Here is a 25,036-nt window from a genome sequence, read left to right on the forward strand (position 1 = left end):
TAAGATCTGGATTGCAGCCGAGTAGTCTATGTCGTTTTGCTTGCCCGTTCCATCGCTAATCCTTCACAAAAGTTATAAGTCTATTTTCGCTTTGTTGATACACAGTTGAATCTTTTTTTCTGAAAATCGAAGTGGTGCAGTAGGCTACATTTATTTTCAGTGTTCAGAAGTAATTTGCTGGTCCTACACAGATTTTAAAAATATTTCCATATGGAAGCTTTATCCTGGTAATAAACGATGTAGTAAGTAAACTGAAATGAGATTGCGCCTACACGCCCAGCAGGAACGTGTCTGACCGATGGTTATAGTTTTAATTGGGACGCAATTAATCAAAATATGACCGCGAAACCTCTGCTATCTAATAATGGTTGTTGCGAGCTCTCGGAATATTTAATTTCTTTCGTAAAATACACGTTTAAAGTAGCAAAAACACTAAGACCTGTGGCTATGAGGATCGGTCTCGCCTACTGACAAAGATACACATTAACGAGGCAAGATTTATATTGTGTCGAACTTGACAAATTAGATTGCAGATAAAGAAGAAAATATTCAAAGACGTGAATATCAGTTGCAAAAGCAAAAAGCACGCAGGTTCCTTTAAATCTTTGTAAATGTTGTCTACTCTTTTAATTTCGGAAACGTTTAACTTACAAATTTTAAAATAATTCAGTATTTTTCGCTTTTCAGCGTAGGTGAATATGTGAAAACAGCAAATTTAAATCAGCATGGGATAAAATCTTCAAATAATTGTTTATTTGCGATTACAATAACCACTCTTTAATCACACCGACGAGCATAACTTGTCATATGTTAATTCTTTTAACTGGTTTATTTATAGAATTATTATCATTATAAACTTGATTATTATTAAGAATCAAAAGAAAGTTTTTAATCGAGTGTGCGTGTGAACTCCACAATTCCAAGCAAACCGTTATTCACCGGATTGGGATAAATGCGGCACGAAAACAATCTAATGCTCGCAAAGTAAACTATCCGCAAAAATAAGAAGGATCCTGTTGCCGCTGAGCTGAAAGGTAGCAAAATAGCAGAACAAAACGCCATAAATAATTGCTTAACGCTGTTTCACATGCACATTAAAACAAAAAATAACGGGAAGAAAAAGCTTTTCCCGGTCCAAGTTTTAATGTTCGCTGAATTTCTGTCTGAAATATAACACATAAACAAGTAAAACGATAAACATACATCCTAAAAGAAACATTTTTTCCAAACAGGCTACGCTATACCGTAATATCGTTTTGAAAATCATCTCACTGTTAAGCTTGTTAATACCTTGTTAATATTTATCATTAAATCTAATAATTATCTTTATTTGTTATTCTAATTAGTATATTATTTATCAATTTCCTAATAAGCTAGCCAAGTATCTTTAAAAGTCATTCTTAAGTCTTGCATTTGTAGGACATAAGCATTGAATCAACATCAACCTGTCACTCCACAGCACCAAAGGTTCGCGGTTATTTGAAATATTTACCAATTCTAATAACTATCACATACTGAAAGATCCCTCTTCTAACAAAGTATCCAGAAAATATTTGAAATAAGGATAATTAGTTGCAATCCTTTCATTTGTTGCACTTGTGTCTCTAGAGAGTTTTCCCACTCCAACAAAACCATCGGCTTTCATCTTAAGTGTTACAACTCCCACATCTGTATGAAAGTAACACAGGTTCTTTACCAAAGAAATCCTAACAACATTACTACATTATCACCAAAGAAGCTTCAACAGTTTAATCACGAAAAATACACTAAATTCAAATTTGCTACTTATTGACATTTCGCAGTTTGTAATTTTCTATACAAAGAATCAATTCTTAATCATATTTACACGAAAATAAAAACGTTCTCCACCTAAAAAGTTTTTAAATTGCAATCGTTGAAATCGTACAAGACCATTAAAAATACTGCACAATATAAAAACACTGCAAAGTAACAAGCTAAGTCATAAATTTATGCCACTCATTACCAATTTCTTTTTTTTACCAGCTGCAGTCCAAGCAACTTCAACGATTTAGGTGAATATTTAATTAACTACTTAACATCGGATAACTAGAAGTGATACATCGATACACTTTCAACTATTATATTCAGTCTTTTTGATAAAATACCTTGCTCTTCAGCGTACAAAATAGTTTCTTCGGCTGGGTGATTGCTATCGTCTTTAGTAAGCAACAATAGCACACGCTGAACATCACTTCTACCAACAGTTGCAAAGTAGGCAACAGATTTTTTCAGTGAATATGTGGTATCGGAACAACTATTCAATACTTCTATTTCTCTCAGATGATTCAAAACGTCTGACATTTCAGTAGAAGACAATCCCAGAACAATCTAATATATACATTTGCTTATATATATATATATATATAATATATTATGCATTATGCAGCAAAGAACACCATAATTATACATTGATTTCTTTTGTTACAACACATTGCACATTGAGTTGTGCAAAGGGTTTCATCAGTCCGAGGGTAAAAATTATTTATCAAACCAAATTGCGAGTTGTAACTGATATCAAAAACAAGACAAAAACACTATTCAGCAACAGATCACTTGAAACTAATTACTGTGCAGTATTTATTTGAACATAAGTCGTGATACTTATATTCATTCAGTTTATTTTGAGTGATTACTTACATTTGCAGGGCACAGGGCGATTTACATATTTGTACTTATAGCTTACGCCTTACAACATAAGCTTAAAACCTTACACGAACATCAAACTTAATTTACTCTCAGTTTGTTCTTACAACTGTTCTGTGTGTGTTTGCAATGAAGTAAATGGCCTAATTTCAGTTAAAAATGATTTTTTTCAAAGCTTATCTTCAGCTTAAATTAACTATTTTTCAAACGACGCATAAAGAAAAAAATTCGGCGTCAAACTAGACAACATATATTCATGTTTTACTGTAGTAAGGCAAAGTTGGGCATGTTGTAACGACTATTTTTTCCTGCTTTCACTGACTGCTTCAACATTACATTTGCTTTGCTGTTATCTTTTCCCTTCATCTTCATTCTGAGATTAGGCAGACAGAGAAAAGCATACAAACAACTTCATGTTAACTTTAAATATCATCATAAATTTTGTACTCGATAAATATTTAGATTCCTGTTTAATGTTGAATTGTGACTAGGTAAATGCCTGACAGGTAAGATATGATCGATTCGCTCTTTTATTTAAGTGTTTTTCTAGTGTAATTTTATAATTCTATTTATTTGTAAAAATATAGAAATCGTGTGTATTTGTAATAGCAAAACAAATAGAGCGTTCTATATAGTATCGCAATAGCTGCTGTGAGGAAAAATATTCCCAGTTAATTTTAAACTAGATAAAGCAAAAAATTCTAAAAAGGCTATCTAAATATTTTAAGGCAAAGTACATGTATTAAGAAAACTGGCTTGGAAAACTTGACCTGTAGTTGCAAAGAATGTGCGAGTGATCTATAATTTTGTATCTTGTCACAAAATTTTAAGTTTTTATAAATTTGATTTCCTTAGTCTCGTTAGAGTAAAGAAATTATTCTGGTGTTAACACAAAAGGTACATGGGCACCATTAAAAGGTTGATCACTGCTGTTGCATCCATTAAAAATACAATTCAAAAAATCCTAAAATTATGACAACATGCTCCCCCTTGCCTTATATATTCCATTGAGCACATGCTCGTAATGAAGTTGGAATGAATATATAGAATAAAGAAAATCATTTGAGCACAGGCATCAAGTTAAAAATATTTTTAGGTCTGTCAAACTTGAAAACCTAGATTTCGAAATAAGGCAATTCCCCTAATTTGTGACTTAAACTACAGTTTTTATGGTGTAATACTGCATAATGGGTTCTTATCTAATTAAGGTTGGATAGATACCCTATAGCTCATACATATGAACTATGTTATAATAATTATTATTTATCTCACTATTTTTAGTATTAATTCAATTCTTGTCATATTGTTCTATGTAACTTACAACCTGTCACCTCGAATTGTGTTGTAAACTTACTGTCAATACCATTATAACGCCTACTGTGTAATCATTTTCATACCTATTGTGCTGGTAAAGATCCGCAGTCTGCACGCTCATAACTGTTTTCCCTTTTTCTCAAATAAACTTAAAGTCATTTCGCATTTACCATGATACATTATATATCATTCTGAAGAAAAACGATGTCAGTCCAAAATTAATCAATGTTTTTGTTTGCTTTTTTTCTGCAAATAAATGAGTTATATAAACCTTTCCGCTTTAATTGTATTATTGGCCACTAATTGGTACTTTAAGTCAATTTTGTCTCAACCTAAACTATAAAATTCTAGGGCTCTTTTTTCAATGTGAACAACCGTTATTTGCTAGTAATTTCTACGGAATAAAACTCGAGTAGTCAATAAAACGTCATAGTGAAATCGTTTGCAACTTGTATTATTCTGATGCAATGTGTGCCTAAAGGCACTGTAGTTGCAGTTTTACGATTAGCAGGTGGGAAATAACATGCATTATTTGATACCATCTGTTTGTCGATTGCTAACACAGATAATTGTGGATTGCAGCAGCATTCATTGATTAAATGTTACAGTGCATGAACAAAGCGGCATCAGATGAAAATAGGATGATTGCAAGTGTCGTAAATGCGATTAATGGCATAGATAATACAGTAGGTTTTTTTAATACCGCTTTAAATGTTTCATTTTTTTGCAAAACACTAGCTACAAGTTGGAAGTCATAAACCTGTGTCAGCAGCAAAGTTGATATGTTATGTTAACTTATGTTATGCGATTATTTGCATAAAATTTCAATTATTGACCTGCCATGTGTTGGTAAAAATATCTGAGTGAAAAATAATTTATTGCAAAGTTGCATCTGCGTAACTGCGAGACCTGAATCTGACAACACAGGTTGTATCGTTTTTCAAGCTCATTGTAACAACACAGTTTGAAAGTTTAATTTTATTTACCTTTATTTCCTTTTTAGTGTAACCGGTGTGGCATGCAAGGTTTGCTTGACCCGTCATCTGCATAACCCCGATATTGGTACGACCCTGTGCAACCGAACGGTTTAAACTTTTAACAAAGGACGAAGTCCAATTCAGTGCTTTATTGAACACATCATTCGTGTCAAAACCACCGCCATCAAGAGTTATCAAAATATCTTTTTTGCATGATAAGACATTGCATACTGGATAAACAAAAAATGGCAATTAAAGGCTTGTTCTAAACTCAAACATAAGGTTTGTAAAAGCCTAATAAAAAAACTTGGATTTTCAGTACTATTAGTAGTAGTAATACTATAAGTTTAGTATCACTACTACTATTAATAGTATTGAATTTTGAGTAATTTTCAGTACAAATAACTTAATACTGTCATTGACACAATACAAAAGGAAATTAAGTGCTGCAATTAAAGTGTAAAATGATAGAATTGTCTTATGTCTATCATTATGATAAAGATATTCGCATACACAGATTAGAGATTATATCACAATAAGTAAAAGATTTTCCAAACAGGCCATACCATAATGCCGTTTAAAAAACATCACACTTTCTAATCTTGTTAATAAGTTATCTCAATACGCCCTGCTCTGATGCTATGCAAGCAAAAATATTGTCATTACATTATAAACGAATTTTGGAAATACAGTAGATTCCGCTTATTATATATAACCACCTTGGGACCAGGCCATTTTGGTCTTAATTTTTGGTCCGAATGGTTGCAATAATCGAAACTGCTACTGCGCCGTTTAACCTCACCAGGATTGATACAGTTAAGAGTGAAATTGCAAAAAAACAACAAAGTCATCATTTATTTCATTAACACGAAACAGCAACATCAAAGGGAACGCCAGATAAATAAATAACAATAATATATATAATAATAATATAAATAATAGATAAATTAATAATACACGTGGCACAATTGCCACTGTCAAGTTGCATAAATGACAGAAAAAACTGATGAAAAGAGCCTGAGTGGTCATAATATCCAAAAATTGGCCATAATAATAAATGGAGAATTTTGTATGGCAAAGGTCGAGAACATACCAAAATGGTGGTCATATTAAGCGGACTCTACTGTATAAGACTATAAATTTCTGCTATTGTTCACATTTGTTACAGCAGAATAATTCAGCAACTCTCAATGTTTGTAGGGCAAGAGTCGGCAACCTACGGCCCGCCATGCGAAATCGTCCGGCCCGAGACATATTAATTAGTTATCACAAGAACACGGCCCGCCCTTTCTTATTGAGTTTCAAACTGCAGTGTTAGCACTGTTTGAAAAAATTGTGGTATTGTTACGCCATAAGTACGTCGTACTAGTCTACTGTTACGCCATAAAACTGGTGCGAAGGCGGTAGCAAGTAGTAGTACTAAGTACGAGATTGTTTGTAGAGTAGACTAGACTAGTGGTTATAGATACAAAGAGAGATCCGATATTCATTCTCTACAAAATAAATTCAGGCTATTCAGTACTCCGTTTGATATGGACGCCAATACCATTCCCGAAAAATTTCAAATGGACCTTATTGAAATGCAATGCAGTGACGAATTGAAGGCAAAATTTCATACAAAGGGCATATTGCTGCTTGACTTTAACAAAAAGTACCTTCTTGAAAGTGGTCTTTATCCCAGCTTGACCAACAATGTAAAAGAAATGGTATTGATGGTTGGTAGCACGTACACATGTCAACAAATGTTTTCAACAATGAAATTCACGAAGAGCAAGCTAAGATCATGTATTTCCGACGCCCATTTAGAAAATGTTCTGGTTCTTGCTTTATCTGACTTGACACCAGATGTTGAAAAACTTTCACAAAGCAAGCAGCATCAAGTGTCACATTAATGCTGTGTTGTTGAAGTGTGAATACATATATTTTGCTCTTTTTGTGATTGGTATGATTGAGATTGCAGCAATGTAGCTTAATATACTGAAGTGAGTGTGAATTATAGTATTAATGAATATTCTGGCCCGCCAAAGAGTTGTACACTCGACATTTGGCCCGTGACTAGCAAAAGGTTGCCGACCCCTGTTATAAGGTGTCCATCATTGACATTCTTATTCATCGGGTGAAGATTTGTAGTTTCAAAAATTCTCAACAGGCTCGTTGTATGCTAAAGTAATGTTTTATACGGTAACAAAATATTTGAAAAAAAAACGATTGGTAGGAGTTTATTTTGTTTCAGTGAGAATCTTAGAGATATCCTTGTTGAAAATTCCCCTTCACTTGTGATGATAATAGGTGCTGGGCTCTTATGAGGGTCTAGGCAGTGCAAACATATCTTAACACTTTACTTGCATCCTTTCTAAACCCTCAAGCCATATCAAAGCAACACTGTACTTTTGAGTTTATGGATCACTACCGAAGGCAAGAAAATAAAAAGAAAGATTTGCCCTAGTGACTAATTCACAACAGAACTCTGTCATAATTATCGAAATGCGTTACATGTGTGTGTGTGTGTGCCTTTTCACAGTAAATGAAATAAAGTAAAGCAGTTCAATATAGTGCCCTAAGAAGTGATTGATGAGTATCAGCCAGTAGCACATCAAAGAAAAGTAATAAAAAACCTAAAATTCTGATTACTTTAACTTGACTATTGTTGAAGTGCACCAGAGTTGTAACAGTTTTGTTCTCCGTCAGGTAGTGAATCTAAACGCTAAAGAAACACATTTTTGGTTTTTTAATTTAAGTATTTCTCAAAACAGACCTTAAACAACCACCAGAGTTGTGAAGCAGAGCTATATAAGTTGATGCCTGACTTTATGAAGAATTACTAAAGTGAATTGACTTGCTGTTTTGTGAGTTAGTTCAACTTAAACTGTGTCACAAGCAGAGTGAAAAACTGAAAATTACCATCGAGAAAATTACTCAAATGAATCACTATAGTTATGTGATGCTTATATACAAGTTTTGTCTTGTTGTATCTTACCTAATTTTGCATTTCACAGATGACAGCTATGATTATACTGATGAAAAAAACAAGTTGGGTTATTAGCACTAGGAATAGGTCACATAAAAAGCTTATGAGATGATAGTTTTTACAACGGTCAAGTTAAATCTAAGCTTTTTATAGGATCTTTTTTAACAATGCAGCACGTATTGTGGGATAAAAATCATGACAAAAAAGGAAAAACTAGAAAAGAAATTCTAAAAAAGGCTATATAGAAAAAAAAGCTTTACTTACATTTACAAGAGGGGGACTTTGAACTCCATCTAGCATCACCATTGGGCCGTGGTACACTGCATTTAACTTCCATTTCACCTTCCAATGCATACTCATCATTACAGTTAAAAGTACACAAGGAGTTAAAGCGGTTTCCATCAAGACAGGATAAAACACCATTCTCTGGTGTTAGCAGAGGTGGCTGACAAAAAAGATCTGTAACCATCCAAAATAATTACGATATGAAATTTTGTATTATTGGTAGTGATTTTAAATGGAATAAATAAAACATAATCTGTAAAAGTTTGAGGTAGAATTTTTTTTTAAACATACCCCATGAAGTAAAATATTAACCAAAATTAAAAATTTTTCAATGTCTTCTTATTTCAAGTTGTGTATCCCAGTTAAATGTATAACGACTTAAATCGGATTTTTATGAATAGTTCATGGCGTACCAGTAAAGAAAACTATCAAGCCTTCAAACTTGTGATATCTATGATTTTGTTGGACTTCAACGTTGCACTTTAAAAAAAATATTACACCGATCACCACGTAGAGTTGTGTTCGCTTTTACTTCTTCAAAAATTTTGTTTGCTAACTTTTAAAAGGTAAACCGTTAAACTAAGTGTCACAACATTATCACAGACTTAACCCTGTAGGGATTGGGTTTCTATCTGGTTGAATTACCAGATGTGGTTTACAGCTTCTGGTTTAACCCTCTTTTAGGAAACTCCTTAGGTTTCTGCCCCTCTGACTCTCCTTATAAAATTTTATTAGGTTCTGGAGAAAGAAGAAAAAAGAACAGAACGCTCAAACTAGCAGAATTCTAAGGTTTTTGTGAATGCTGGTGTTGAGCCTGCAATAGGTCCTGCTCCTTTAACCTAAAACACGGTCAACACCTTTTTAGGTCAACCTCAAATATAATTGCACAAATACAATTATCTAAAACGCACAAAAATTTGAATTATGTTATGCAATTGTGCAGAGTCTGCTCAATAACAGACCAAATGCATTTGACAATTATATAATATTGGTTAGAAAAAAAAATTGAACAAATTGCAACATGAATTATGGTTTCTGATAAGACGACTATCCCTGCCGCAAATATCCCCAAATGTCAATTCGGCATATTCTATATTGGATACTTGTGTGTATTATTTAGCCGTTGGGAGTATAGTATAGTACATACTGTACTAGAAAGATTACCTTGTCACACCTGATGAGCCTCCGAGGGGAAGAGCAGCATTAAAGAGAAAAGAAAAAAAATGGATGAAGCAAAAAACACTTCTGAATTTTTTTTAAGCACGATTCAAAATCCAGTTTTTACTAAACATCAAGTTAAACAATCCATGTCATTTCTGTATTATTCTGTACCTTGCAGGCATGCTGGCGTTGCATCTGACCACTTTGCGACACCTCTGACATCAACGTAACAAAATGAACTATCTGCACCTCTCCGAAAGTAAGCTTGGTTGCAACGAAAAGCACATTTAGATCCAACTTCATTGTTGCTTGTGCAAGTAACGGTGCCATGTTCCAGAGTAGTTAGTGCAGGGCATTGTGTCTCTGAAACAACAGTGAAGTGAACTTAAAAATAATTACTTAAAATAAACAAATATGTATTTAACATCCAACAAATTATGCTTCACTTTTCTGTACAAGTAGATGTTGCCCGGTAAAAATATAAAAACTTTCCAGGAAAAATTTACAACAATTTATTTTCATAACAGCATATTTTGAATCATGAAGTCAATATTATTCATCGGATAAAAGTAAGTTAACTAATGAGTGAAATTAAAAGAGTTTTTAATTCATTAAATGCCAAGTTTTTGAATTTGGTATTGGGTTTCTGTCAAGCTTTCCAACAATTGCTTTATGAAAATTATCTGAGGCAAAGTTCAAAAGTAATGCAATCTTAGTGGTTTTGTTTTACTTTATCGTTGTCATATTAATTCATGTATAAATCATGTTTGTAGTGTTAATTAATTAATCATGTTAATCAAATAGTATTAAGTGTGAGTAAAACAAAGAACTCTGACAGAACGACTCTCTAGGCGAGTAAATATTGAAAGTGGTGCTTCTTCAAATGAAACCTGCCAAAAGAGTTTGTACTATTTCTTGAGCCTAAGCATAGAAAAGCAACTTATACAAGCAGATGAACTATACACAAATATATAGTGGCTGTGATGAAAATTATCAGAGAATTACAGTTTCTTATTCAACTGAATGTGTTATTTGTTTGCACTAATTCAAGGACAACTTTTGCTTAAAGTTGCACAGAAGATGAAAATGAACGCAAGTTAAAGAAAAAAAGTGACAAAGGAAAAAAGCATAAAAATGATAGTGGCATTAAACCTGCTGATGACATCAAACACAGCCACTACACACAAAATACTTCAGCACCATTAATTTTGTTTTGTGTAGTTTCGGTTGTCTGTATGCCATTTGAAGTTTTTCATTTAATGAGGACTTTTGTGAGCCACACAAAAAAGTTACATGGCAACATACACCTGATTGAGCAATCCTGATTTACGCTTCTTGGTAGCGCAAAGTGTTATGCTAATTTCAAACTGAAATGCGTAAAAATGTCATATTTTGACACTGTGTTATACAACCACAACCAAGTTTTACACTAATAGGCTTCCTTTACTTACCTGTACAAACTGGTGGGGTTGAAGACCAACCTTCATTGACTAAATCTACCTTTACACATCTAATAAGCTTTTTTCCTTTTAACTGCAATCCTGTATCACACTCAAATTCACAAACATTGCCGTAATTCTCTATATAAGAACATGAGTACTTTCCATTTTCAAAATCTGGAAAATCTCTTGTACATCCGTTTTCTGAAATCCACAATAAAACACTGTATTTTTGTCTTAAACAGAAATGTATACTGTCGACAAAAAAGCATTTAATTAGGTAAAGATCGCAAATTAGTTAATACATTTTAACAAATTATGGACCTTACCTGAACATTTTATGATCTTAATAAAATCTACAATGTTATCAGTTTCATCCACCAACCCTGCAGTGCTGTTTCTCACAAATACATGGTTCTTATTGTCAGCAAGGTTTTCGAGTTGTGTTTTGTCAGCGGCACCAGTCCCCAGCATTAAAACCTCAATTCCTAAAGCATGATGTAAAATAACAAAATGAAAAGGCTGTACTTTTTTCATACATATGTTTTTTAACAGGCAACAACTTTGTCCAGCAAATGTTTCTGCAATAAAGATTTCTGAATATTGAAATTCATGCTTTGTTTTTCTTTTATTGAATATTAAAAGCAACTATTTATCTGCGAAAACAATCTTTTCAAACAACTATGAAAAAGCAGTTAGCCTAGGATGTGTATTAAAATTTTAAAAACAATTTTTTGCAAAAGTTTGTAAACCATAGGTAAGCTGAGTTCATGCACTTGACAGAGTTTGATGAGAATGCCCCCATGATAAAGTCTTTAGTCTTTAGCAAATAAGCAGGAGCATGTACTATGTATATGCTTCATACAATCTAATCTTAGAGTCTCCATTTTTCATCGAAAATGTTTTAGTGACAAAGTTGCAAGGCCTTAAAGACTTTTACACGTTAAAGGACCCTTGTGACAAGGTGGCAAACGACCTATGAAGCATCAATGAGATACCTGACCTTGTTCAATTTCTTTACGTACCTTTGCCTTGTAATTCATCAAGTTCTTCGGTAGCTTCAAACTCCAAAGTTTCCGAGATAAAAAACACAATTACTGGCACCGATGTGCTTCTGCCTTTACCGTCCACGTATTTACCACTCAATTGAAATGTATCAGCATAATTTGAACAACCCTTACCGCTTAAACTAAAATTGCGTAAGTGATCATCAAGCAGTGAAATGTCTTCCCACTTGCCAAGTTTTACGATGTCCTGCAACAAAAAAAAATACCAGATTTAAAATATATTATTAAAAAAGGCTGATAGAACACAACATAAACATGTTACAACAACAATAATACATAAGTATAAAGGAAAAAAAATCTTGAGGGTACTAGGCTGAAGTAGTTGCATGCATTTGTAATAAGAAAACAGTATCGAAAAACTAAAACAAAATCAAACAGGACCCAGACCAATCCATTCATTCATCTTGCATCAAGCAAGCAAGGACATGAAAAAATCTCTATCAAAGTTTAAATAATGATTTCATGTGGTCGTGATATGATGAAAAACGAACTTTTGGAGTAGAACTTGTCACTGAAAAATCACTTCTAACCTCATTAGTATAATGTCTTTACAAAGGTTATATGTTTCTGATAAAATACTGGCAAGGCATTACTTTCAGTGCCAGTGTCTGTCAGAGTTTTGTAAAACTTTATTTTATTAACACGGCATAGACAAGCTCATCAGTAAGCCTTGATACAAGTAACAACTACATCAGCCATTAACAAATTTAGTTCATCAGGACTTATCAAAAGACATCAAACAACTAACAACAAATTCATTCTTCGTCGTTGATGTGCACGTTGAATCAGGTAGAATAACTCCCAACCAGACATAACCAAACCAAATTAGGTCACTTAAGCCATTTACAACAGATCGCACCAAAGATATACTCAAAGTAAATTCATCATCCGGCAACAAACTGTCCATAACAAATAGTAAATCCAAATTAGATTGCTGGCAACCTAGAAACATAGCAAACATAATAATGTAGTGAAATTGGTAATTTCATAAATAATAAACAAAAACATTTCTTTACAATTTTGTTATTAATTAAAATGTACACAGTCTGGCATTGACCGTAACGGCTAATAAATAAATTACATTGCAATAAATTGCAAAAACATAGTGTCATGCTTGAAAGGCAAAATAAAATTTACTGACTCCTTAAAATTTTGTTCATTTTTGTTTTCAGAAAGTTGACACAATTACAAATCTTTGTAACCCAACTTCACTTTAACTAATTTCTTGATTTGTTCTAGAATCTAGATGTTGATTACAGGGGTATAAGCCACCAAAAGTCTTTATGCTCAGCACATTTGTTTTTCCTCAAAAGTTTTGAACGAAAAATGTTACAGCGTTTAATAGCTGTACAATGCTGTCTTACTGCCTTGAAAGGTTAACGCAATGAGCCAGAAATAATCACATTAACTGAATCAAGATCGCTCAATCGAATTGGCCCATCCCTATGTTACCCATAGCATTAATACTCGAGTTTTACAAAAATAAAATTGGATTGACGCGTTTAGTTTCATTAATCCATGCTGAATTGTTGTAAAAGAATTCTTAAGGTTAAGTTCAACAAAAAAAGCCTTGCTCACGACTTATTTCTTCATTTTTCAATTATGGTATTTTTCATTTTTGCAATTAAGTTTAAGTTTGGTAATATTGATCAGAAATGCACAGAAGGAGCTACGATAATTAGTGTTAGGTTTTTCATAGCTTAACACAATTTCAGCCAAAAAGATGGACTTTCTTTGCAGCTTGAGACAAATGCATTTATCAATCACCATGATATACAACAAGACATCCAACTGCAAATGACAATGTATGATAGTTGTTACCTTAGTTACCTGTTGCAATAACTTCTGAATTATTGATTCTTGCAACTTCGTCACCTAGATAAAAAGTACAAAGAAATATTTTAACAAAAAATAAAAGCAGCTATAATATTAAATACTATATGTGATACATTACAAACTGTTTCAAAAACCAGAGAACATATTCACGCCAGATTTTGTAAATTCATTGAAACATTTTGTGCACATTTTAAACTGAAAAATCAACACATTAAATAGCACCTCTGGTCCGGCTAAATTATATCACTACCGATCATTAATGCATCACTATTGAAAATATTTCCTTACAATTTTCTTGCCAATTGAAATGCACACAGTCTGGCATTGACAATCTTAAAACTTAGTAAGAGTTTTTAAGAACGGCGATACACTCAAACTACAGTTATCTTTATGACGTGCTATGCGTATTAACGTAATAAGCACTCTTAGAGGATTTACCCCATTCTAATTTTGAGCTTAAAACTATGTTTTAAAATATGTAGATTTAGTAATGGCATTTAAGCCTTCCCATGCTTTTCTATTGCAACCAACTTGTTATATAAAAAAAGAGCCTGGAAATAATCAAAATAAAAATGCATATGACACTGTATGTCTAATTTTACTACTGTACTGTTTTTTAAGGTTTATTATACAGTCGAATCTGCTTAATTCGGACATCGGATAACCCGGACAACCGCTTTATTCGGCCAAAATGCTCGGAAACAAAAAAAAGAAAAAATTGAACGTAAGAAACTCCCGTTAATTCGGACAATTCTCCGCTTAATTCGGACACAGGTTCGCAATTCCTATCGTTAGGTTACGACACAATAAATAGTACTTCGTTCGTTTTAACACAAGATGCAATTGCATTATGAGTGATTATGGTGAAACAATGACGATTGATGCGGTAACAATCGACAATGAACTCATATAAGGCCGTGCCAGCTTCATAGTCGCTTTTACTTCAGTATAATTGCGTCCATCTTGTAGAACAGAATGGTACAGAAAAGTTTAGCAGAAAAAGTGAAATTGCTCACTAAAGTAAACGAAGACGTTTTATGCCATCAGTGCCAATTACTGCAGTATAGCGCAGCTGCAATTCATTTATTACACAACAGAACAGTATTTTAAATGCGTTGTCTGCCTTTACGCATGACTATGAAACGAACAATCGATTTTCCACTTAATTCGGACAAAGCCATTTCTCCGCTTAATTCGGCCAAGTGAGCGGAACCAATGTGTCCGAATTAAGCGGAGTCGACTATAGTTAATAAAATCAAGCAGATGATGATGATGGTGTTAATAAACTGATGATGGCTGTAACAGACAAGTATTTCAATAAATATTGAAATAACACAAGACATTGAAAATGTTTAAAAATTAAAAAATGTTGTCATATGAAAAATGCATAAGATATGTCTAATTTTAAGTCATTGCTCTAATAATATCTACAAGCTGACAATTACTTTAGCACACAAGTCTCTTATATTAACACTATAGCTATCGTGTGAAGCTGAAAAAGGCAAATTAATTTTTCCCCCTATATTGGAAAATGGTATTCAGCACCAGTCAATCAAGTGTAGAGCTCATGTCTTAAAACAATTAAATTGTAATTGGCAAAAACACAGCATCATAATTATAAATGTTAACAAATACTGGTGTGGAGCAAAATAACATTTATCAACTCCTTTTAATTTCCTCATTTTTGTTTTAAGTGAGTTGACACAATTGCAAATCTTTGTGGCCCAATTTCACTTTAACTAATTTCTTGATTTGTTCTAGATGTTGATTACAGGGGTATAAGCCTCCTAAAGTTTCTGTGCTCTGTGAATTCAAGTAGAGCATTTTTTTTTCCTCAAAAGTTTTAAGCAAAAAATGATTTAGTTTAATAGCTGCACAAAATGTTGTCGGTCTTGTACGGGAAAAGAATAACTGCCTTACTGCATTGAAAGGTTAACGCAAGTATTCCAAAATAATTGCGTTAATTGAAGCATTATTTATTTATAACAAGATGATTATTTTGAACAAGATTGAAATAGTCGATGTGAATTGGCCCATCCCTACATGATCCATGACACAAACACTCGAGTTTTACTCGAGTTTACAAATAATTTGAATTGAAACCTTCAGTTTTATTAATCTACGCTGAATTGTCGTAAAAGTATTTTTACTTTTAAGTTCATCAAATAAAACTTTGTGTTTCTGCTTCAATGTTAAGATTGAATAGACCTGTCGCGTAAAGAATTCATATCATAATTGAAACACATTATCTCCAAACTGAAGAGAAACGTTAAATTGAATGATGTTACAGCGCTCAAGTTGAGATGAGTTAAGCAAAGCTGAGTTATAAACATTAAGTTTTCACTCTATATTTCATAGACTTGAGAAAAATCTTTGCAAAACTTCCGTTTGGAGAGAGATTCAACTATCTCTTCATTTTTCAATTACAGTATTATTCATTTTTGCAATAATGTTTAAGTTTGGTATTGTTGATCAGAAATGCACAGAAGGAGTTAAGATAATTACTGTTAGGTTTTTTATAGCTTGACGCAAATGCATTTATTAATCACCATGATATACCACAAAACGTCCAACTGCAAATGACAATGTATGATAGTTGTTAACTTAGTTACCTGTTGTATTAACTTCTCGATTATTGTTAGTTGCAGTTCCGCTACCTAGATAAAAAGTACAAAAAAATATTTTAACAAAAAATAAAAGCAGCTACAATATTAAATAGTATATGTCGGGTGTGTTCAAATGGCGGATCTCGATCCGGATCCGGATCTTTTCAACTTTTTCTGTGGATCTTCCAATGTAGTCTTGAAACAATCTTGCAGCTGTAGCACACTTCACTTTGGACTTTTACAAAGTTATAAATAAGTTGTAGGCCCTACAATGTAGGGTACATTTACATAAATAAAGCACCATAAAAATTAAAGTATGTCCAACATGTTTACTATTCGTATTTAGTGGATCATCACGTTGTCAGGTTTGGCTGTGGTGGATTATGGCAGAAATCATTTGAACACCCCTGGTGTATGTGATACATTGAAAACTGTTTCAAAAATCAAACAACATATCAGTGCCAGATTTTGTAAACTCATTGAAAAATTTTGCCCACATTTTAAACTGAAATATCGAAGCATTAAATATCGCCTCTAATCTGGCTAAATTGTTAGGTGTTTATTAAATCTTGTTTTTTGGATTTGGTTCGATATTATTTTGATTGAATCACATACAAACTAGAAAGTGCAAGTACTCCTATCTGGTCCCAGGTTCCAAGCAATATCTGCCTAGATTGAAATAGTATATTATGATGGATGGGATGAGACAAACCCGAGTACTTGGCTGAGTTTTGGCATATTTCAAAACTTAAACTAGCTGCATGGGAAAGACTGTGTTGTCAAGAACCAAACTGATTACACATCGGTAAAAAAATAGGAATTTGCTGGAAGCATGCAAAGCATACCCGCGACCGAACTTCTATGGATGTAACAAATACACAACACCAACAAAAACAACGCTGAAACTAAAAAAGTTAAGGAAACGTAGGCATAGAATCAAATTTAATTTAGTGCAAGTGAAAACAAATCTAAAATTGGAGGATATGCCACAAAGTTATGCAAAAGTTACTAAGCACTGACAGAAGTGAAAGACTTAGACCAGCGTGTCCAACCCGTTGTTCTTCTCGACGCCTATGAAAATTTGTGTACGTTCATTCACAACTTATGTTTTCATTACATTCATATATTTTATGCCAATAAAACCAAATGCAACAACTTTCTTGGCACCTCTGGCAAAGTCTTGTGGCTTCCAGTTTGAGAACCAATGACTTAGACAAAGATTGGTGTATTTTAAAAGAAGTTTTTACATCAGCTGCAAAAAAGAACATACCTCAACTAAATAAGATCAAACAGTATCTGACATGAGAAATTAAACCAGGAGTTACAAAGAATGAGCAAGGAAGCCAAAGAAAACAAAAGGTGAAAAACATTAAAACTCCCCAAACTGAATCAGATTTGCACGGTCCAGATCTGAAGATATCGCATGGGAGAGTGAAAGAGCTACGTGGCAAAAAACATTTCAGTGTTCTGAATGCATCCAGTCAAAAAGTGGAAAATCATATTTGAAAAGAGAAGATAAAGAAAGTCGGACAGAAAACAACCAGGACCTGTATAACAGTAACAGGAGCGAAGGTCTTGGATGTGTCATGTAGGAAGTTAAAAGACAACTTGGCATTGTTATTGGGAGACACTTCAACAACAACTTGCGCTATGCTGATAACACAGTGCTCATAGCAACATACTTCCAACAGCCCTTAGGTACCATCAATAAAATCGTGAAGCACTGGGATTAAACCTTAACACCAACAAGACTGTCACCATAGTTGTTTCCAAGAAATAAATTGCCCTACCACGCAGTAACATGTTGAAAGAATTCACACCACAGCAAGTGAACAGCTTTACGATGGATTGGGAAATCAACATACGTAGCAATGGAAAATCAAACCCAAAAAATGCTGTACTCTTACATACGGATGTTATTGTGATTATTTCGTAACACAGACAACCGCCTCATTTGCCCTTACGGAAGTAATTCTGCAATAGTCTGTTTTCCACATGTACACGGTAAAGCAATAGGTATCTGCTAATGTAGTAACCACAACATTTGTTGCCAGTACTTTGCCTCAGAAGAAGCAGGAAAATCCATCAGCAGTTCTATTGTGCATTGAACATGATATAATACAATTGAACTGCTCGGTAATTTAAAATATCTGTAATGTTGAGTTGTTTAGGGTGCTGTAAGGATTCACAAGTTTTCAAACGGTGCTAAGAGAAAGGAAAGTTTAGGAGCTGCTGGCTAGGTCCAAAAGTCTCATTAAATACAGAAATTCTTTCTAGCAATTTTTAACCCTTTTCACCAAGTGCACTTCCTTACAAGTTATCTCCGGCTTTACTATGTTAATGTTGTATGGGTTTATCTTTACCAGTGTAGGGAAGTACAAAAATATGATGAACTGAAAAACTAATTATCAATAATAAAATATCAGTAATAAACAATAATGAAATGACAGTTAAATTCTTGTAATATAATAAGATTGTGTTTTCATTTATAAAAAGGTGGTTTTTTATAACAATTGCTACTATACACTACCATCTTTTGTATTTACAGAGAGATTACTTTTTAAGCTTCAGGTAAAACAAGTTTGGTTTTATCTGTCAATTAAATACATGCAAAGCACATGAGCCTTAAGTCAACGACTGTTTTTGCTTATCAACATAGGCTTAATATGGTACAAAGAATAGTAGTAGCAATAACAAGATGATGTTTTCTAGCATTATAGGATGCTGTTACGCATTTTAAAAGGGCACAAAATGTTTTGCTACAGTTTATTGAGAAAATACAACACACTGCGTGTCTGCAGTAGCATCATTGATGATATTCATTGTGAGGCCATATCCAAGCACTTGAAACTTATTCAAGAAGCAACTTTGATTAACGTACTCAAACTCAATGACTACGGTAATTTAATTTTTGTTCCATTCCTACTTCGAGTTTACAAGCTTCCATTGCACTGACTCCATTTACACTGTAACACCCAATAACAATAAAGATTATATTATGCTTTACATGAATGCTCAGTTCTATTCCATACTCCAGAAGCTTCATTTGAACCAACACATGTAAATGTTGTTTTTCCATCGACATCAAATTCCCGACACTCAACATCGCAAATCGATCCCAAGTTATTTCCATCGCTACACACAACTCCGCTTGAAAAAATGGACGTCATTGGTGGTTCACATTTCAGGACTGGAAATAATTCAATTCATGTCTTTAGAAATAATAAATATGGTGCCGTATTGTAATTTCAAAAAATTAACTCAATCACAACATACCTTTCTTAAGGCACGTTGGTGAATCATTATTCCATTGCTGGCGTGCAACACATTGCAAATGAGATGTCCCTTGAAGTACAAAACTTGAATTGCATTGAAAAGTGCATTGTGAGTTCAAATAATTTTTGTTTGTGCACGAGACCACACCATTGGTCAGGTTGTTGATTGCTGGACATGACGTATCTAAATGTGAATACTTTATGGATGTATTCTGTAATTAGTTAATATAAATTTAAAACCATACAACAACCACAACTGCTTACTTTGGGGATCAAATGCATTTGAATGTCAAAGAAATAAAGTGCATGTTTCTAGAAATTTCTTACGTTGATTTCGAAAATATAATTTTTTAACAATGTCAACAAACACGAATCATCACATTGAAACTAAACTGTCTTAATTGTCTGCTTAAAAAAAATCTGTTTTGGGTATGAAGTCAAGGCATAAACAACCACATTTCATCCGTGGTTTTTGATTTGACAAGGAGCAGTATGTTTTTAATGTTTAGACCAGTTTGTGCATAAGTTGTGTTTTTGTAAGATATATTATTATCCAGTATTGTATTGATTCCAGTCATCGACTTATCTTGAGTCAAAGTCCAAAATGAAACCACTGAAATTAAAGTCAAAAACCTAGCTCTGAGTGAATAACAATTTAAATTAACCGGAAGAAAGTCAAAAAAATAACTCGGTTACAATCCTGAAATTCACATTGTAATTTGTATGTATTCCAAAGCCTTTGCAACAACCTACGGTGCTTTCATACTTCGTTGCTTGAAAGTAGTTGTAGTAGTACTTGAACTTGTATCAATGAACTAAAATATTATTACAGTCTGTCAATACCAGTGTTTTGTTTTTGATTTTGTGGTTATTACTGGTTTTTGTGTTGAAATTTTATTTAAAAAAAAACTATATATTGAATTTTTTGGAAAAAGTGTTTAAGTGTGGTTTTGAAAACTAATATTACAAGTCAAAAAACTATACCAGTAACTGAGTAAATCTTCTTTTACACAAAACCAATTAAAATATAATTTATGTTCACAAAACAGTTTAAAACTTCCTTCAAGAAAATAGGACCACCCCCTTTTCCAGCGCTACATCTGTAATCTTGATCAAAATTAATCTCATTTTATTCATTATCTCACTCACCTGATATTGCAGATGTCGTAAAGACTAATATGAAAACAAAGCTGCCAGACAAAATAAAAGAACTACAATAAATGTACTGTAGATTAATTTCAACAGCTGGTACTAACATCAAAAACTTATTAGACAGCAAGACACATACTTATGCAATATGGAAAAATTCCCTCCCATAGATTGCTTTGGCAAGTTACGGAAGGGTTTCCAGACAATGTAAACCCGCCATTGCAAGAATAAGTACACACAGATGACTCATAGTGCTGATTTGTGCAAACCACCTCACCATTGTCTATGTCAGCGACACTAGCGGGATTACAGGACGCTGTTGCTTCAAAATCTGAAAAATAACGCATTATTAGCTTTACAAGTTTTAGTACTGCAAGTACCGTTTTTTCGGCACGCTTTTCGCTATTTTTGCAACCCAAAACCTTGGTTTTAAACTGTAAAAACCCAAGTTGTTTTATGTCTAAGAAGTAAAAAGGCCACAGTAGACTATGCCAATCAAATTCAACATATCAATAGTAAAGAATGGCTGGATGATACAAAACAAAAACCTTTGCCTTATTTTTATCTTGTGCTGACTCTTTCCATGTTGTGTCTGCAGCCCTGTTTTCTGTCACAGGTATCTGAAAACCGGCTTTTAAAAGTTTGTCCCGATTTTGAAACCATAAATGCAAGACCACTCGCTTGCTATTGAAATTCAAGAAATTCCTAACCCTGTTTCAACCTGTTTTACCATTCTTGTTTTTGAGAAATTTTTCACAAAATCCTAGGATTTTGTAAAACACCAGTTGAGTTGAAGTAGTAAATCAACACCACATCCAGCAGCATAGTAGCCACATGTGTTTTTCTACAAAGCCAATTATGTTTTCAGAAAATCGAAGAATGTTGTTTGCTTTGGTTTTCTAAGAATTTCTCAACCAATTATGACTAATGAGCATTTTTATACAGACATTTGAGCCCAAGTACAGAAATGTGGAGTCACTGTAATCATAGTGGTCTTACAACTTATTCAAAGTCATTTCCATGTAAAGTATTATATACGAATACGAAAGGTATTGGGATGCCAAACTCACACAGAAAGTGCACTCCAATACCAGACAGCAAATGACGCACTTCGATCGACTTCCACTTAGCAGTGCCCAGAGTTAATACAGAAGCGATTAGCAGTAACAATTGCAACGTGACAAACCAATAAGAAACCTAAATATTATTGGACTTTTAATGATTACTCCATATTGGTTGGGTCTATTTCAACAATTAAAAGATTTTTAATGCTGTAAACATTTCCGAGTCATTTCACTTCTAACTATGCAATCCTTCTTGTGCGAATCAAAGCGACAAAGAAAAAAATTAAACATCTGTTTCAACTCACACCCGAGCAGAAGCATAATTGTTACCCAGAATTTAAATGGCACAATTAAATTCTGATGTCCTGACTGTAATTCTGATGTGTCGGCAATAACTTAGTTCCTTTTCATAACCGTATTTTGGCTTCCTTGCTACGTAATAATAGAAAAAGTATTTGCAAATTGCAATGCTTAATAAGTCATCATTATCACAATCTGTCACATCGCATTCAGTATTGTTTCATCTGTTTTACTTCACTTTTAATAACATGATAATTTGGCATCGTTACAAATCTTTACGCTGTACAGATTGCACCTTGATGTCGCCCAAGTCTGATAGATTTCTACACACATGCTCCAAAGGTGTAAGCAATCCATTAGCATTATGCATTGCATGAAGTTTACTTTTTCCCAAGTTTTTACCAAAACGACAATGCTCCCCACACTCAATGACGAAAAATAAACAATACGACGTTTTGTAGAAACACCACTAACAAAAACACTTTACATGGAGAAAAATTCAGCTGCTTCCGGCTGAGTTATTGTTTATACCTAAGCGATTGTTTCAAAACAAGGTTGAAGAACTAACCAAGCGGGATATTTCAATTGTCAGAATGGATTATTATAAATCATAAGGATTCAATATAATTCAATTGCCATGTCATTCTATCCTAATTTTTTGTGAAGGACTTTGGTCAAAAGTAGTTGCAATAACTTTCATCATCACTTACAGCAAACAAAACCTAAACATTAATAGGCTTGGAATGCTACAAGCATCTTAATCACATCGATGGCCATGGATTTCTCAGAACATTTCAAACAGACTTGAATGATTAATTTGCTTGTAACTTTCTTTGATTTTGTTACTTTAAGCGGAAAGACATGTGCACTATTTGTCACAAATGAAGAAGTGAAGGCGGCTTAAAGTTAAGTTTATAATAAAAACATTTTTGGCGAGAAAAACTGGAACAAATGCGCCGGTATATTTGGTATTCAAGGTGATTTTGATGAATCATAATGGTTAAAACATTCTCAAAATGGCTAAAATTCCTTTTTCAAACTACGATATAGTTTCAATTTATGGTTCATTCCATACTATATCAACCAGCCTTGTACTCAAACTCTCAGATTTTGGCCAAACTTGGTTTAAAAGAAAGATATTGTAAGTTAATTTGCCATGTGCTGCAATTTTCTCTGTGTTGCTTCTTACATAAACTCAATTATTTTTTAATAATAGATAATTTTGAAGTTATTTCTCTTGTAATCTTTTTATGAAGGTTATAAATATCAGTTAATATCACTTACAAATGTGATTTTTGCAGGCATGCTAAATCAGGAATGTCAAGCAGATGGTCATGTTTTACAAGTAGATTTTGGACAGATCCAAAGCTGACCATGAGAGCATGGTAACAAATAAATGTTTTTATGTGCAACTGTATCCTGAGCAGAGGCAATTACCAAGATTATTACTACCAAGTAATCTAGCAAACGCTAAGTTAAATAGTTTTATCCAATTTTAAAACTTACGGCTTTTGTGGATTAGTGTCACTCATTTTTAAAACTTTTTGCATGACTTAATCGAACAATTGCTTGAAACTAACGAATTGTTTGGGATGATAATTACTGCTCATGTGATTTCCTTTGGGGTTTTGAGCATGTTTTCATCCGTTCAAGTTATGCGTTTAAAGTTATCTGCGCAAAGTTCATTGTGATAGCACAATTAATTTTATGTTTTAGGTTGCTATATGATTGTGTTGTAACGTTCGGGATTAGGAAGACAGAAATATAAACAAAAGAAGTGATGTGTGTTCATTTGCGACACTGGATTTGCTAACACTGAATTGATAAACCGGAGGTTGGGCACCCCTGTTCTACATAAAAAGACCTCTGGTTTACTGAATGATAAAACTTTCATTGAAATCTTTTATTGTTAAAATCCGGTTTGACCAAAAACTACCCAGCATTCTTTTAAACAATAAGTTAACATAATTTTTTATCCTCAAGTCAGGTTATAATTTCAACTGAATAAACACCAAAAGCTAACGTTATGATTAACTTTTTAAAGATAATATCGTATTTTGCTTTTGTTATAACATTGCGATTAACAGGTTCTGCCACCTGTTACTTTTCATGTTGTTCTTGAAACGACTTACTCAATTGCAATGTTCTGGGAAATGTTTTTTACATTTTTTATAAGTTTACACTTCATTAAACTTTAATGTCGAATTTTAATGTTATTCTTTTGCCATGTGCATAAGTTGTACATACACTTGTTTCTTAAATTAGAGGAATCCCCAATTTCTGTAAAGACTGACACTGGGATTTAGAAAGCTTAATTCCAGGATCTATGTTTGATTGACGTGTCGGACAATCGTGACGTGTATATCCAAAACAAATTCCAGTAGAATTATTACGTTACCAGATAAAGTTAAGATTTTCACAGTTAATATATCACTTGTTCCATTATAAAGAGACTCACCTTTTAATGGTGCCAAAGCTAAGCAGACAAAGAAAAAGTATAAAGGCTCCATTTATTGATGAATTTCAAATTTTATGTCAAGCAACAGGGTTAAAATAAAATCAGTTAAAATCTTCTTGTCCTAAATACAAAATAAATATACTGACCTAAATACCTTGGCAATAAAAAGTGACAGATGGTTACTGCATAGCAAAGTAAAAGAAAAACAAAAAACAGCCACATAATTTCCAACATCAGTTGTAAAAGAAAATTTTTATATAAAAAAAAGTCCGATAAGCTTCATCTAGAAGAAGCTACACTGAAATGGAAGTCAAATTCTGTTTTTAGTATTCTGGTTTATTTCTAACTGGAGAAAAATTAAGAAAATCATAAATATGACATCCATTGTAAGGTGGTTTGTGTTTTGCCATCAGCATCAGTATAATTTTTTTGTGCACTTGCACTCTGGAAAGAATGTTAAGAGGCTTTATGAT

The 25,036-nt window shown here is 33.2% G+C and overlaps 1 protein-coding gene across 2 annotated transcripts; it reads right to left on the reverse strand.

The window, feature by feature from the left end:
• Positions 1–495: 495 nt before the first annotated feature.
• LOC143466109 (complement receptor type 1-like) lies at positions 496–24,712 on the reverse strand. 2 transcript variants are annotated; one of them, XM_076964724.1, is made up of 16 exons: positions 24,564–24,712; positions 20,881–21,072; positions 19,594–19,776; positions 19,325–19,507; positions 16,324–16,368; positions 13,706–13,750; positions 12,624–12,817; positions 11,834–12,062; positions 11,138–11,296; positions 10,821–11,012; positions 9,541–9,732; positions 8,188–8,382; positions 4,965–5,185; positions 2,127–2,349; positions 1,516–1,668; positions 496–1,163 (listed from the first exon to the last, which is right to left on the reverse strand). In XM_076964724.1, the coding sequence occupies exons 1-16, from the start codon at positions 24,613–24,615 to the stop codon at positions 1,084–1,086; spliced, it is 2,538 nt and encodes an 845-aa protein (XP_076820839.1). In that variant the 5' UTR covers positions 24,616–24,712; the 3' UTR covers positions 496–1,083. The 2 variants fall into 2 exon arrangements, with proteins under 2 accessions (XP_076820839.1, XP_076820840.1); XM_076964725.1 differs by having other exon boundaries at positions 1,493–1,668.
• Positions 24,713–25,036: the final 324 nt, after the last annotated feature.

Source organism: Clavelina lepadiformis, chromosome 7, assembly GCF_947623445.1.
Source record: "Clavelina lepadiformis chromosome 7, kaClaLepa1.1, whole genome shotgun sequence".
Taxonomy (NCBI): domain Eukaryota; kingdom Metazoa; phylum Chordata; class Ascidiacea; order Aplousobranchia; family Clavelinidae; genus Clavelina; species Clavelina lepadiformis.